We start from the raw sequence: 17644 nt of genomic DNA on the forward strand, positions 1-17644 counted from the left end.
TTCCTGGCACATGGATGTATTTACCAACCAGGAAGCTCACCTGAGTCTCAGATTCCAGAGTTTTTATTTCAGTATCATTATGTAGTCATAATTGATTGAATCATTGGCCAAATGATTGAACTCAATCTTTAGTGACTGTTCTCTCCTTGGAGGCTTAGGAGGTCAGGTGATGTCAGTGACTTAAAGCCCCAACCCTCTAATCACACAGTTCATCTTTTTGGAATGACCAGACCCCAATTTGAGTCATCTCTTTAACATAAATTCAAGCGTGGCCCATGGGCCCACCATGAATAATGGAGACACTCCTATAACTTGAGAAATTTCAAAATTTCAGGAAGTCAGGACAAAGACCAGAGAAATTTTTTGCTGTAAAACTGATATTTTCTATTTGTTGGATTCAGTTTTATAAGAATTTCTGTGTCTATGTTCATAAAGGATAGTAATCTGTTTTTTTCTTCCCTGTGTAATTTCTTTGTTAAGGTTTGTTATCAGGATAATACTGGCCTCCAAATGAGTTGGGAAGTATTTCCTCTTCCTTTATTTTTTGAAAGATTTTATGCTTAGTAACATTTGCCAGTGAACACTTCTGGGCCTAGAGTTTTCTTTGTGGGAAGGTTTTTGATTATGAATGCAATTTTTTTAATAGATTAAAGAATAAGGTTTCTAATTATTTATTCTGGAGTCATTTTTGATAATTTGTATCTTCCAGGAAATTTATCCATTTTTTCTAAGTTGCTTGACTATATTGGCATAAAGTTATTCATAATATTCTTACTAGTCTTGTAATGTGTGTAAGATCTGTAGTGATGTGTGCTCTTTTATCCAGTATTATTATTTTTTTTTGTATTGGTAATTTTTATCTCCCTTTCATCAGTCTTAGACGTTTATTAATTTTGCTAACTTGTTTAAAGTCAGCTTTTAGTGTTTTATTTTGAGAGAAAGATGAGAATCTCAAGCAGGCTTTGCACTGTCCGTGCAGAGTCTGATGTGGGGCTTGAACTCATGAATCGTAAGATGATTATCTGAGCCAAAATCTAGAGTTTGGATGCTTAACTGACTGAGCCCCTCCTGAGCACCCCAGTCAGCCTTTAGTTTTATCACTATTCTCTGTTGTTTCCTGTTTCTTATTTTGTTCATTCCTGGTCTTGGCTCTTATTATTTTTTCCTGTATTTCAGAGTTTTTCAGCCTCAGCACTATTGACAATTTGGGCCAGATAACTCTGTTTTGAGAATCATAGGCTGTTTAGCAGCATCCCTGACCTTGCCTCCCAAAATGCCAGTTGATCTCCCTAAACGTAGTAACAGAATGTCTTCAGACGTTACCAGATGTCTTCTGGTGAGCAGAATAGCCCACACTTGAGAATCATTGCTCAACTTCTTTAAGTTTGGTGTGCTGCTTTTTCTAGCTTCTGAATGTGGAATCTTAGATCATTGATTTTGGACTCCACCCCCAACAAAAAGAGTTAAAGCTAAACATTTCTCTCAAAGCACTGCTTTAGCTGCATTTAACAAATTTTGATTATGTATATATATATTTAAAGATTTTATTTTTGTAAGTTATTTCGACACCCAATGTGAGGCTCAAACTTACAACCCTGAGATCAAGTGTTACATACTCTACCAACTGAGCCAGCTGAGTGCCCTTGTTATTTTCTGATTTCTTTGTATTTGTTCTTTAACCTATGTCTTCTTATTTCCTTCCTCTATTTCATCAAGTTTAATTTGCTTTTCTTTTCATAGCTTCTTAAGGTAAAAGAGAGCTTACTCTGTATAACATTAGTAGTGATAACCATATTGAAAATTATACCTAACAAAGTGTAAACTTACAGATATTTATGTCGTGAGCAAAGATTTATCAGAGGTTTAAATTAGAGTGTTTGCTATATTTGAAATAAGAATTGCTTTTTACTGAATTCAGTTCATATGTAATTAAATTTTTTCCCCTGTTTATTGAAAGTGAACATAGAGAAAAACAAATTTTAAGTGTATAGTTGGATGAAATTTCACAAAGGTAAAGAAGTAAAGTATTACAGGCTCTTAGAAGCAAACACTATTCTGACTTTTGATACTGTGAATTAATATGGCCAGGCTTCAGCTTTATATGGGTGGGGTTATACAGTAGATATTTTTGTGTCTGCCTTTTTTTATTCAGTATTATGTTGAAATTAGAAGATTCATCCATGTTATTGAATAATAGGTGTTCATTTTCAGTGCTCTTTAGTATTACATTGTATGAGTATTTCATAATTTGTTCATCCATTCTACTGTTGATGGACATTTGTTTCCAATTTTTGGCTAGTATGAAAATAATGAACATTCTTTTGTGAACACATATTAGTTTGGTATATGCTTATGCATGGAGATGCTGAGTCCATATATTCATCTTTCATATGTAAGTTTTAAGGGAAATTTTATTGATTGTAGTTATTTTAGATACTTGCTTTTTTTGTGGCCTTAGTTATTCTGGTGGTTATGTTTTTGTCATTGTTAAGGAAGAAGCAATACATTTCTTATTAAGGTATTTTTCCTAAAAGCCTGCAATATTTAAGTTTTGGTATTTTTATGGTTTTTAAAAATTTGTCCCTTTGATAGAAACAAATATACAAAATTACCTTTTTGAAAGAATTACTTTCATAAATAAGTCATGGAGGTGAAAAGTATGACATAGGGAATATAGTCAATAAAATTGTAATAACATTGTTTGGTAACAGATGGTGACTACATCTAACTAAGGTGAGCACTGACTAATGTGTGGAATTGTTGAATCATTATGTTGTATACCTGAAACTAATATAATACTTTATGTTAATTATACTTCAATAAAATTTAATTTAAAAAAGAAGGAATTACTTTATTGGCAGTTAGCATGGTTTTCTGCTGTTACAGTGTTTTTCAAACTTTATTGAACACTGTATTTATACTACTAGCAACAAAAAATTCTATATTCTTGTCAGCATCCTTCAGGTATATTCTTCAGAGATCCCTGCACTAATGTGGCTGAAGTTTTCTGTTTTTCTTGTCCTTTGAGTATATGTATATGAAATGATAAGCTTTAAGATACAATTAGTAGATATTTGTTTGGCTTCAGAGAACGTGTTCTGTTCAGTGTGAGGAGGGCAACATCCATTAGGCACTTTAGGATTACAAAGCAAGTAAATCAAAAATGTTAACAAATTTGGGGTTCGTTCATCAGGTCACCAAAGATGGAGACATCTTTCCTTTTGCTAAAAGAGAATATTCTGGGAATGGCTACATTAATTTTTTTCCACGGTTGCACTACTCTTGAACCAGACTGTACTGTTTTGTTCAGTTTCAATCATATGCTTCATTTCATTGACTGCCACCAAACTACAGTTTAAAGAATTAAAAGTTTATGTATTAGAGCTGTGTTGTAGTCAATGAAAAGTCACAGATCTGGTTGAGATAATGATTCCCATTCAAATAAGAAATTCCATAGCATGTCTCTCTTAAAGGGATGTTATTGTGAAAAATATTACCTGTGATTCAGTGATAAAATGATAGAAATGTCTTTCTCTGTCCTTGAAAGTTAAACATTTAGAGTAAGGGTATCTGAAAGGCATGCAATTCATTAGTGTTTGCTTTCAGAAGTGCATTTTATTTAGAGAAGAGAAGTGGGCTAACCCGATGGATTATTAGAATATCTCAATTTTATAGAGAATTCATTGTAATTGAGTATTTCAGTGGCACATTATTAGAAGGGTTTGTTTGGACACATAGGCACAGAGAAGCAAAGAAGTTTTTCCTAGTATGTGATGCTCATTTATTGCCAGCGCTATTTAGATCATTATTTTTTTGTGTGTACACATAATTAGTCATCTTTCTCTCTGTCATATCCTAAACCTTGTACTGTCTTCACAGCTGACTAAATGACCAAAATACTTTTCTTTTCTTTCAGTATCTTTTTTCATCATTATGGTGGTTTGTTGATTTCCAGGCTAATTCTGAGTGTATTGAGAACTTACTGATTTATTACCCCATGTAGTATACTCAGTTGTTTTAGGTAGTGTATTTTTAGTTTTGTTAAAAAATAATAAGAGTAGTTTCAATGACTAACATTTACTGAATATTTATTGTGATTACATGCCTTTACATATTTTTCTCTATTCTCACAGTAACTCAACCAAGCGATGTGTTATTATTCCAGTTTTACAAATGAGGAAACCGTTAACCAGAAAGATTAATTTGTTTAAAGTTACACAGCTAGTGTGAGCGATAGAGTTAATAGACTCAGGACTTTTTTTTCCTCTAACACCATGGGTCTTTATGTTTTTGTTTTTTGAGAGAGAGAAGAGAGAGAGAGCGAGCGAGCGCATGAGCAGGGGAGGGGCAGATAGAGAGGGAGACACAGAATCTGAAGCAGGCTCCAGGCTGTGAGCTGTCAGCACAGAGCCCAGGGTGGGGCTTGAACCCACGAACTGTGAGATCATGACCTGAGCTGAAGTCAGATGCTTAAATGACTGAGCCCCCCAGGCGCCCACTATGTGACCTATTAGTTGTTGGTTTGCTTTGGACTTCACAGCTCTGCTTGTTTATTTTATTTTTATTTTTTTCTTCCAAGTTATTTAAATTCCAGTTAGTTAACATACAGTGTAATAATAGTTTCAAGTGTAGGATTTAGTGATTTTTCACTTACATATAATACCCAGTGCTCATGACAAGTGACCTCCTTAAGGCCCATCACCCATTTAACTCTCCCCCTGCCACCTCCCCTTAAGCAACGCTATTTGTTCTCATAGTTAAGAGTCTGTTTTATGGTTTGCATCTCTTTTCACTTCCCCCACCATGTTCATTGTTTTGTTTCTTCCAATTCCACAAATGAGTGAAATCATATGGTATTTGTCTTTTTCTGACTTATATCGCTTAGCGTAATATTCTCTAGCTCCATGCATTTCATTGCAAATGGCAAGGTTTCATTCCTTTTTATTGCTGGGTAATGGTCCGTTATATATGCATACCACAACTTTTATCCATTCATCAGTTGATGGACATTTGGCCTCTTTCCATAATTTGGCTATTGTTGGTGATGCTGCTATAAGCATCAGGGTGCATGTGTCCCTTCAAATTAGTATTTTTGTATCCTTTGGGTAAATATGTCATAGTGCAAATTGCTGGATAATAGGATAATTCTATTTTTAACTTTTTGAGAAACCTCCATACTGTTTTCCAGAGTGGCTGCACCCGTTTGCGTTCCCACCAGCAGTGTAAGAGGGTTCCTGTTTCTTTCTCCACATCCTTGCCAACATCTGTTGTTTCTGTGTTGTTAATTTTAGTCATTCTGAAAGATGTGAGGTGATAACTCATAGTTTAGATTTGTATTTCCCTGATGATGAATGATGTTGAGCATCTTTTCATTTGTGTGTTAGCCATCCATATGTCTTTTTTTTTGAAAAATGTTTATTCATTGCTTCTTGGCCTTTTGGCTAAGATCAAGTGTGGGGAAATGGTTATTCATGCCTTCTGACCATTTTTAACTGGATTATTTGTTTTTTTGGGTGTTAAGTTTTATAAGTTCCTTATATATTTCAGGTACTAATGCTTTATCAGATTTTTTCATTTGCAAATATCTTCTCCCATTATGAAGGTTGCCTTTTAGTTTTATTGATTATTGCCTTTGCTCTGCAGAAGCTTTTTATTTTGATGAAGTCCCAGTAGTTTATTTTTGCTTTTGTTTCTCTTGCCTCAGGATACATAAAACTTACTCTGCCAATGTCAGAGAGGTTTTCCTCTAGGATTCTGATGGTTTCCTATCTCACATTTAGGTCTTTCATTCATTTTGAATTTATTTTTGTGTGTGGTGTAAAACAGTGGGCTAGTTTCATTCTTTTGCATGTTGCTGTCCAGTTTTCCCAACACCATTTTTTGAAGAAACTGTCTTTTTTCCTTGGATATTCTTTCCTGCTTTGTTGAAGATTAGTTGGCCATGTAGTTGTGGGACAGCTCTACTTGTTTACTTTGCTCCTTTCCACTTGGTATGTCCTCCCCCTACCAGATCCAGCCTCTACTAGTAGCAAACAGTCCATCATTTAAGATCCATACCAAATGCCAACTTTTTCCGAAGTTTACCCCAATAGCCATATTTGGAAGTAAATTCTGCCTAGTTTGTTTGTTTGTTTGTTTATTGGGTGGGGGGCAGCAGAGGAGAGAGAGAGAATCTCAAGCAGGCTCCATGCCTGATGCAGGGCTCTATCTCACAACAGTGAGACCATGACCTGAGCCAAAATCAAGAGTAGGATGCTTAACTGACGGACCCACTCAGGTGCCTCAATTCTGCCTGCTTTAAACTCCCATAACACTTTGTACTTCACATGTTTATTTTGCCTTGAGTTACAATTATTACTATACATGTTTTAAATTTACCAGAGACGGTCTTTGATTCCTTATAGTCTGTGACAGTCTTAAGATACAAAATATTTGTTGACTTGATATTACAGGCAAAAAAAGCCATGAAAATAGAAGTATTACTGATGAATTTTTTAAAAATTGTAAGAACATGGCAACATGGTAAAGATTAGTACACACACCATCATTTTTGTTTCTTAATATTTGGAAATATTGTTAAATGCTACTAGTGGTATAACTAGATATGATGTACATTTCTCGGTTTGATGTAAAAGTTCATACTCTTAGCTGTCATTTTATATTTTTTAGAAACAAGATAAATAAAAGTCTGAGAGAGGTGGGAAGAACCTGCTGTTTTAATTTTGTTCACAGCAGCGGGTCAGATTATGTTCTTTTGGTGCTAGCTTTGGTAATAGGTTCAATACAATATTGGAATTCAACAATTGGTTATCTTTGAGTATATATTCTTTTGCATTTATGGCCATATATGGGATCTCTAGACTGTTTAGAGTAAGTTTATGGTAAGTAATCATCTGTCTAAATTGTTTCCATTTATAACTTAATTTCATTGTTTTTGTTTTACTAGTTTTAGGTTTTCTTCTCAGATAAACACAGTTAAACCAAAACTTACTACAAGGGTGGGGGATTTCATTCTTGATGACCCATTCAAATTTTGAACAATATTTTTTGTTTTAAATCTCTTTAAAATACATATTTCTCCTCTTCTGACTTAACTGATTCACTTTGAAAAAAAAGAACTTAAAACTTTTTATAAATACTTCTGTAGTGGTAGAGGGTGGCTGAAATTTGTTAGGTTTTGAACTCTTAAGTCTCTCTTAAACTAAAAGTTCTATATGTTTTTATGATTTCTTCCATCTCAATTGTACATATCCTTACTATTAATTCGGCCGAACTCTTGAAGCATCTTAAGGTTTTTTTAAAACCTCCTTGGTGGAGAAGTCCTTTTATTAAGATAATCTCTTGAAAATGAACATTAATCATTTTTATCCTGTGTCACTTGGATCTTGTGAAACTGTTAAGAAAGCAGAAGGTGGATAGGAGACTGTAACTCAAAAAAGTGTTTGGCTCTTGAACTAAGATGGTAAAATTTCTATAAATTATGAGACTGACAACAACATTCCTATTGTTAAAGTTTATTATTTACTTCAAAAATTTTTTTAACATTTATTATTTTTTTGAGAGCATGAGCAAGGGAGGAACGGAGAGAGAGGAAGACAGAGAATCCCAAGCAGGCTCTGTGCTGAAAGAAGCCGTGAACCATGAGATCACAACCTGAGCTGAAATCAAGAGTTGGACACTTAACTGACTGAGCTAGCCAGATACCCCAAAAGTTTAGAAATGTAATCATTACATATCCATTGGAATAACAAATCAGATTAAAGTAATCAGTAATATTCTGAAAACATTTGACATTAACCAGAATATATTAAGTGATTAAAGTATTAGTTTCTGTGGCCGGAACTTAAACTCTACCTTATAAAATTCTTGTTATTGTTAGTGCTAAATTATTATAAAAGTACTATATATTCATTCAAGAGAACTAGTATAACATAATTCTAATAATAGCTAACTTTAGAGTTTGTTATATTTTCCTATTCTGTATAAACTGTTTATTCCTCCTAACAATCACATGAGGCAAGTACTGTTGCTTTTCCTGTTTTGTAGATGAGAAACTGATCACAGAGAAATGAAGGGACTTTAATTAGACCATACAATATTTGAACCCAGGCATTCTAGCCTTGGAGTCTGTGCCCTTAACCTCTCTTTACCAGGTAGTTAAGGATTTGGGTTGTGGAATAAGAAAGACCTGGGCTTAAATCACAGCTGCTACTTATAACTCTTGGGACAAGCGCATGTCTCTTGACCTCTCTGATGTTCAGTATTCTTATTTATAAAACAAGGGTGGTTTGGGGGATAAAATAAAATAATGTGTGTTAACTGTTTAGCACACTGTTTAGCAAACACTATACTTGTTCAGTAGATGATAAGTATTATAACAACTACTAGTAAACAAAATGAAAAAAAGGCACAAAAAGAAAACAACCAGTGTTAGCATTTTGAGGTATATCCTCCCAGGCTTTTAAAAGTGTGTTTCTTGGGGCATCTGGTGGCTCTGTCGGTTAAGCGTCTTACTTTAGCTCAGGTCATGATCTCACGGTCTATGAGTTCAAGCCCTTCATCGCACTCACTGCTGTCCGCCCAGAACCCACTTCAGATCCTCTATCCCCCTCTCTCTGCCCCTTCTTACCCTCAAAAATGAATAAACACCTTAAAAAAATAAAAGTAAAAGTATCACTTAGCAGTAAGGCAAACCTTACTCAGCTTCTGTGCTAGCCAAAACTTTTTTCTCCCTGTGTTCAGGAGTGACCAAGTGGAGATGGAAGAGGACCAGAAGTACATTTTTCTTTTTAAACAAAAATGGGATTATGTGTGAATTAAAAATCTACAAATCAGGGCTCCTGGGTGGCTTAGTTGGTTAAGCATCTGACTCTTGATTTGACTCAGGTCATGATCTCACAGTTCGAGGACCCCACATCAGTTGTGCTGTCACCCTGGAGCCTGCTTGGGGGTTCTCTGTTTATCCCCCTCTTTCTGCCCCTCCCCGACTCATGCACATACACACTCTCTCTCTTAAATAAACTTAAAAAAATTTTTTGTAAATATACAAATCAACAAAATGTAGGATGGGGTAGGTAAGAAAATGTGCTAGCATTAATTTTATTAAGATAACAGTGAGGGGTGCCTGGGTAGCTCAGTCAGTTAAGCATTTGATTTAGGCTCAGGTTATAATCTCACGTTCGAGAATTTGAGCCCCACATGGGGCTCACTGCTGCCAGTGCATAGCCCGCTTTGGATCCTCTGTCTCCGTCTCTCTCTCTGCTCCTTCCCTACTCACGCTCTCCTTCTTTCTCTCAAAAATAAACATTTAAAAAAAGGGAACAGTGAAACACCAGTTTCAGAATATTTAGTTGTTAATTGAAGACACTATATCCCAATGAATAGTTCTAACGAATGTGGACTATTTCTTCTTAATGAGTAAGATTGTAGAAGTCTGACTCTATATTGCATTATTAAAGAAATTCACTGGGTGTGGTATAACAGTAATGAATCTCCCTTTCTATAGCCTTAGCAACAAATGCTAATGGTCTTTTTTGTTTTCCTTTTAGGTCTACACACAATGAGCTGGAAAAGAACCGGTGAGTCAGTGATGTGTGCAGCTTTCATTTTTCTTAAAAAGCAAACTCAGTGTCTTATCTGTGAAAATAATGTAATAGTACATATGTATTTATAATTTTATTTTAAAATGGATAGCATTCATGATTCTGATATATGTGTATTCTTTCCAAAAAATGACTTAAATAGTAAATTTATACTGTCTAAACTGGAGGACATCAATAAATTTTTAAGCTCATTTGAATTTTGAGTTTATGGTGTTGCCTTCTGTTTCTGAAAAGAAGTTAATTGTGATAGGCTCATGGCTTAAATATGGGCAAGCTATAAGATTAAGTTTCTGTAGTGTAGCTAATAAATATTATGACAAATTGTAAGTCATTGAATTTCTCTCTCTTTGCAGTTTGTTCATTTGTTCATTTATTCATGCATTCAGCAAATCCTTATCAAGCATGAACTATGTCAGTGTCAGGCAGGCATAATGCTTTAGATAGGAAATACAAGAATGTGTGAGACAGGTTTTGTCTCTAAATAACATACAGCTTTCTGAGGAAAACAGGTAACTAAAATACCATATAGTGTGGTAAGTATGGTAATGGAGAAGCAGAGGGCACTGAAAAATCACTTTGGAGAGTCCTCTGATTTTCTTTTGAGGGAATTTAGAAGGCTCTGGAGATGATGGTGAGTGAGTACTTGTGTTGAAGAAACTCTAGGAGGTTCAGTATGAGTACAAAGATTGTAGCAAGAGGCAAGCCAAGCTGGTTATTGAAGACTATGCTAAAGAGTTTGGGTTTCTTCTGAGAGCAATAGGGAGCAGTTGAATGATTTTAAGCTGGGTTGTCGTGTGATCAGATTTGTGCTTTGAAAATCACTTTGGCCATACTGTGAAGAATTGGTTGATTGTGAGAAGGGATCTCAGACAAGAAAATGCTTTTGGAAGCTATGGAAACTTTCAGTGTAAGGGATAGAAGTAGAGGAAAGAGACTATATGGAATAGAATCCATAGAAATTGGTGATTTGTTGACTATGGAAAGTTAAGTTTTAGATAGTATTGCTATTTACCAACAAAATAATGCAGGACAAGGAATAGTTTGGGAGAAGAAATGATATTGTATGAGCAAAATATTCTCTTTTTGACACAGAGATTAGATTAATAAACAACAAACTGGAATAATCTGCATCAGCCATTTCCGACAAATAAGATTTCCATGACCTTCAAGCTTTTGTCCTGCTTTTCTTTTTTTTTTTTTAATCAAAGGTACTTTACACATTGACTAAGCTACCTGCCTCATCGTAGATGAATTTAAATGTCAAATTCCCTTGAACAGGCTTAGTTAGCAGAGTCCTCCAGGCTGACTTAGTGGCTATTACCACTTTGTTTGCACAATGCGCTGTTCACATTTCCTATTGTAAAACTTAATCAGGCAGTATTGTAATTACCTGTTCATATGTCTTTCATGACTACAACTGCCTCAAAGGCAGGAATTCTGTTTTGTTCAGTTTTGTAACCTCAGTACTTAGTATTTGATGCATCTGTAGTAAATGATGGCTTTCCTATTGGTGAAGGCTAAAACTGGAGCAAAGTTCGGTAGTCTAGTCCAAAACTGCTTCGAAGCAAAGCAGTTTGGCAAACGTTTCATTTTGAAGAATCTCCTTTCTGTCTTGTATTTCTGGTGTATTAAAGGAAGTATCTGGCTAGTTTAAACATGGCAAAAACTTTTACCAAGAAATGACAGCTCTGAGAATTCTAAAATAAAAACTTACATTGTACTTTAGAGTATAGAGAGTATATTTTGGACCACATTAAATTTCTTTTTTACTATTTTATTTATTTTTGAGAGAGAGACAGTACGAATGGGGGAGGGGCAGAAAGAAAGAGACACAGAATCCAAAGCAGCTCCAGACTCTGAGCTGTCAGCACAGAGACCCACGCAGGGCTCAAACCCACAAACTGTGAGATCATGACCTGAGCCAAAGTTGGGTACTTAACCAATTGAATCACCCAGGCACCCCTGGACCACATTTTAAAATACTAGTAAACATCTAGGAGTGGCTCCAACTCTTGATTTCAGCTCAGGTCATGGTCTCAAGGTTCTTGAATTCAAGCCCTGCATTGGGCTATGCACTGTGCAGAGCTTGCTTGGGATTCTCTGTCTATCCCTCTCTCTCTGTTCCTCCCCGACTTGTGCTCTCTTTCAAAATAAATAAACTTAAAAAATTAAAAAATAGAATAGTGGTAAACATCTAAATGTAGTCTTTGGGAGACCCTCATTGGAAACCTGGCAAAAGTCTTTAACACTGAAGTGAAGAGACTCTTTAGTAAACTATTTGGAATGGAGCCTTTAAAACATTTGAGTAAATTTTGTTTAATGCATTTCATGTATCAATTCTGACTTATTGATAATTTTTTCACCCATATTATTACTTCTATATGTCCTAAAGATGTTTAATCTAGTATCTGTTTGTGGCACTGGTATAGCTTTTGATTACCTGGACCTTATGTGATCTCTAGCATCTCCAGTGAAGGTTTTTTTGTTCTCATCTTATTAACTTAGGTCTAAGAGTCTCTAGCTGATTTCCTATCCTATCTCATTCAAGACATGGTTTCTTTATCCTCTGTTGTCTTCTTTCTCTCTTCTTCCTTCTTTTCTTCTTCTCTTCCTTGAGGCTTAATTGAAAGGTAATATAGGCTTAACCTTTTCAAGATGTATTTGGTTTTTAAATTTATTTATTTGCTTATTTACTAATGTTTTTTAATTTATTTTTGAGAGACAGAGAGAGAGAGAGAGAGAGAGAGAGAGAGACAGCACAAGCAGGGGAGGGTCAGCGAGAGACAGAGGTACAGAATATGAAACAGGTTCCAGGCTCTGAGCTGTCAGCACAGAGCCTGATGCGGGCCTCGAACCCACGAACTGCGAGATCATAACCTGAGCTGAAGCCGGATGCTTAACCAACTGAGCCACTCAGGTGCCCCTGTATTTGGTTTTTAAAAAAGATTTATTTTTGAGAGAGAAAGAGAGAGAGCTGGCAAGCTAGGAAGGGCATAGAGAGAGGGAGACAGAGGATCTGAAGCAGACCCTGTGCTGTCAGTGCAGAGCCCAACACAGGGCTTGAACCCATGAAACGTGAGATCATGACCTGAGCTAAAGTTAGATGCACAACTGACTGAGCCACCTAGGTGCCCCAAGATGTATTTCTTTTTAAAAGGGGTAGTTATCAATATAAATAAACTTCAAACTTAGTGGAATGTGTCAGAGGGTGAGTACCACAGAAGAAACCATTTTAATAATCTGTACTCCACTTATGAAAATTTAGAGGCTTGTGATGTAGCAAAAAACAAAAATATTGGTAAATAGAGAGTAGTTTAAAGGGAGGGAGGTATTTTAGCCAAATGCAACAAAGCAACACAAGAATATTGTTAAAATTTAAGCCTGTGTTGTTACTACGTTTTTAGACCCCTACCCATTTTATTTAACAGTTCTTTCTTTTCCCCAAGGCACAGTTTTTATTTGATACATTAAAGAAAAAAAATTAACCTAGCTTTGGCTTCCTTTAAATAGAATTTTGACTTTGCTTTCATTTGCTTTTGAGTGTGATTTTACATGAGGAAGATAATTCACTATCAAAAGGGTAATTTGATTTTGTCTTCATTCTAAGAAGATGTTCCTAAAGTAATTCATATTCTTGAAATTTTTCCACTTGTTATATATTTATATTGGGAGTTTATTTTTTTAACTTGGTTTAAAATCTTGCATATAAAGCTGCTCTGAGGTAGTCTTTTTTTTTTTTAAACTGGGGCAAAGCAGTGGGAATTAATATAGATGATTTTAAAGTGTTAGTGAATAAGAGAAGAATTCCAGATGGCTATCTTAAAGTCCTAAGATTGTTGAAGCTCTGGGTCTGGCCTTGAGATGGTAGCTAGCAAATGTTGACTTTCATACTCCCAGATGTCAGAGGAAAACCTCATGGTTGACATTTGGGGTCTGGCAGGCCCAGTGTAGTTTGCTCTGGCCTACAATTACCCCAATATGCAAATAGCCCATTTGGGAGCGTGAAGTAGTTTCAAGACTGATAAAGGGATTCGGGTTTTCTTGGATAGGTCCTGGGGGCTTATTTCTGTCTAAAACTTTGCTGGTTACATTGAGCCTACTCTAGGTAGTTCAGAGCATTTATTACTTGTATACTTATCTTGTCCCCCTAGACCTATAATAGCTTGTAACTGACTCCAGAGGTGCAGGTCAAAGGGAAACAGAGTACCTTTAGATGTTCTACATTCCTCAGGAATCTATATGAATCCTTTCATGGTATAATTAATGAATCTTTGAGAGTTAAGAATTAAGAAGTTTATGTTATCCGTTGGCTTATCTTATGAGTTGTATCCTTAGCAGAGAAAAACTATCCAATACAGATTTTAGATCATTTTGTTGTTTTTTCATTTTCCTAATTCCAATTACTGATGATGTTTTTGAAAGAGTCAACAACTTTAACAGGCCTTTAATGGTCAAGAACCTTAGTGCTGAGGCAGGAGAGGCCATTCAACCTCTCCTGACAGCCTGGTAGCTGTCATTCCTTTGAAACAAAAGGCTTATCCTTATTGCAATTTTGGCAAAGTCTAGTAGGGCCAAATGAAGATACTGGCAGAGTAGAAGTGCCTGAGTATTTGGGATAAAAGAGAGCAGGTGCAATGAATAGTAATAGGGGCCTTCTATGTAGAGACTTTCTCATATTTATGAAGGAAAGATAAAAATGGAATACTCTGTTCCCCCACTATGCAAGACTATTATGTAATCCTATATGGTAGGAAGGCAGAAAGTGTATGTCATAGTGTTTTTGAAAACTAGCAATTTTGACCATTATAACTACAATTTGAAACAAGATGATAGAAACAAAAAACAGTCCCTAACCATGATTCTATATGATCATAAATATGGTAGCTGTATTTAATATCAGTCTTCAGTAATGATTAATAAATACTGTTTGTGGTGTTGTAGTGGATAAACTGAAGTATATGATCCTGACGCTGTCCTATCTTAAAGCTTTAGGTTATTATAGTTTGAGAATTATAGGTTTCATCTTTCAGCACTAGGATCCAGTTTAGTTACCAGTGAATGTCTAGAAAGGTGCATTAAAAAGTGTTTTTGAAGTTGAAGGTTGAACCCTCCTACTAGTCTTATGCAATCATTTAGTGTGTCATTTTGAAAAAGAATAGAAAAGACTAGAAAATACAAAAGATCATTGTTTGAAGTAAAGTTAAATGTAGAATTATGATCCTTGTATATACTGGGTTATGGTATAACATACTATGGTCATAGTAAAAAAGCCACTGCTCTGGATAGTGAAGGAGGATGTGTGCTGAGACATGAAGAAAGAATTTAAATCGATGGAAAAAAAGAGGGAAAGAGGTCAGTGTAAGTAGAGCCATGGAAGCCATGGAGGGTGACATCATAAAGGAAAGACTTGAGTAGAACTAATTGAATAGCCTAGTCTATCAAATTAACACTAGGAAATGAAGCCAGAAGGGTGTTTTGGTATTTGATTGCAGAATGGTATTGAATGTTAAGGAATTTTAATTTTATTTCATTGTTAGTGAGTTTTAAAGGCTTTTGAAGCAAAATGATAGGTATGATCAAAGTATTTATTTAAAAAAAAAAAAGTACAGTCTAGGTATAGAAGCAGGGAAACTAATTTGGATTTTTTTGAAGGACCTCATCTAGTAGTAGGCTATAGGAACCAGCAGCACTCAGGTGATGGAATTGGGGACAGAAAGGAAGAGAGAAGACTATGCAACACCATGAAGAAAGAATATTATTTTCTGTTAAACTGCTACCATTAATTTTTCCCTACATTTCATTATTCGCATAGCAAGAGTGATGTTCCTAAAGGACATATCAAATCATGTCATTTCTGCTTGTAGTCCTCCACAGCTTCCTTTTGTAATTAGGTAAAATCTGTGACCTACAAAGTCCTTCTACTCTCTCTCTGGTCTCCTATGGTCCAGCTGACGCTGCTTGCTTTCTTTTCCACCATGTTAATTTTCATCTTCAGGCTTCTTTATTCTGCTTGGAAAACCTTGCTCTGCTAGCTCTTCATTATTATTTTAGTCGTCAGTCATCTCCTTAGAGAACAGTAATTGTTCCTCAGTCACTATCACATTGCCTTTTCTGCCATCTTAACGTTTAATCTGTCTGGGACGCCTGGGTGGCTCAGTCGGTTAAGCTTCCGGCTTCAGCTCAGGTCATGATCTCCCAGTTTGTGTGTTTGAGCCCCCGCATCAGGCTCTGTGCTGACAGCTAGCTCAGATCCTGGATCCTGCTTTGGATTCTGCGTGTCCCTCTCTCTCTGACACTCCCCTGCTCGCGCTGCCTCTCTCTGTCTCTCAAAAATAAATTAAACATTTAAAAAAAACCCCAAAAAACATTTAATCTGTCTGAATTATTTTTGTTTGAGTTTGGGACTTCTTTTATAGAATGTAAGTTTCAGAAAGGCAGTGACTTCATTTACGCTTAGCACATAGCAGTCATTCAGTAAATAATCATTGAATGAAAAAATTATTATATGTGTTATTCAGTATACCCATCACGAACAGTATATGCACTTGAATTATAATGGCTGAAGTGAAAATGACAATTATAAAATAAAATTTTATTATAATAAAATAATTTTATGGGATGTATATGGAAAACTTAATTCTTAAAATACAAATTGTATTAAACTTCATAATTGGGAACATCTTAAAAGGTTTTTACCATGAAGGACTTTGTCTTGCTTATAAGAAGAGAATCAGTAACTAATTGATTCTTTCAGTTCATTAGGATATTGTATAGTGCACTAAAACAAAGACAGGTAATTTTGTAAAGAGAAATAGTTTACCTGATAGAATTCATGTTCCACTTGTGAGATCTTCATTTCTTTTTCATTCTGTGAATTGAAAATGGCAAGCACTTTTACAAGGTAAAGATTTATATATACTTGGAGACTAGAAAATCATAAATAATTTCAACTTTTTTGTGTTAGGATTTTTGATATATCAGTTATATTTATCACAATGATTTGTACATGATAAAAAATGCAGTATTTTTTTCTAGACTGTCTACATATCCAGTCTCCATTTGAGATGGACATTTTGACAGAGTGATTGTTTTGGTCTACTTTATCTTAAAACAAAACAGAAAACTAAATCTTCATGACCATGGGTTAAGGCAGTGGCTTCTTAGTATATTACCTAACTAGGATTCCTTGGAAGGAGGAGCATATCTTGACTGGTTTTAACTGCCTATTTTGGGTGCTTGTATGACATTTGTCTAGAAAAGAATATGCACTTTTTTAAAAAAGATTTTATTTTTTAAGTATTCTGTACACCCCAAATGGGGTTTGAACTGACAACTTCAAGATCAAGAGTTGCATGCTCCACTGACTGAGCCAGTCAGGTGCCCCAAGAACATGCACTTTTTTTTTCTTAATTTTTAAAGTTTGTTTATTTTGAGAGAGACAGAGATAGCATGAGTGGGAGAGGAGCAGAGAGAGAGAAGAAGAGAGAAAATCCTGATGTGGGGCTCCAACTCATGAAACCATGAGATCATGATCTGGGCTGAGCATGAGAGTTGGAAGTTTAACCAGCTGAGCCACCCAGATACCCCAAGAATGGTGTACTCTTGTATATAGTGTGCACATTTTTAAAAAATGAACATTTGTTAGGAGGAAAAAACGAATTACAAGATTGGTTTGGCAGAACTTTCATTGAAACTTTACCTCAACTAATAGTACCCAAAAGATATTTGCTTACATTAAAGACAAGTGATGGGGTTAGTGAAACTAAACTTTTGTTGTAGGTTTGAAATACATGACTGCTTGATCAGAAGTCCACAGTTTGGGATTGGGTTTAATAATTTTGGGAAGTTTAATCAAAAGCTCTTCCTAGCCTTGGATTATTACTAAGCTGTAAATCTCAGTATGAAAATACCTTATAGTAACTTCCTTAGCCTGATAAAGGGCATTACAATTAACATCATACTTAATGGTGAAAGACTAAATGCTTTCTCCGAAGATGAAGAATAAGACAAGGATGTCTGTTCTAAGGCTTCTACTCAACATT

General features: G+C 35.4%; 1 protein-coding gene across 1 annotated transcript in view; it reads left to right on the top strand.

Annotated features, from left to right (window-relative positions):
- The window catches only part of MXI1 (MAX interactor 1, dimerization protein), a 64269-nt gene that overhangs the window by 17150 nt on the left and 29475 nt on the right, over positions 1-17644 (top strand). The window contains exon 3 of the mRNA XM_029932564.1: positions 9549-9578. Within this exon, the coding sequence (XP_029788424.1) occupies positions 9549-9578 (30 nt within the window). The remainder of the gene's footprint in view (positions 1-9548; positions 9579-17644) is intronic.

Source organism: Suricata suricatta, chromosome 2 (genome assembly GCF_006229205.1).
Source record: "Suricata suricatta isolate VVHF042 chromosome 2, meerkat_22Aug2017_6uvM2_HiC, whole genome shotgun sequence".
NCBI classification, from domain to species: domain Eukaryota; kingdom Metazoa; phylum Chordata; class Mammalia; order Carnivora; family Herpestidae; genus Suricata; species Suricata suricatta.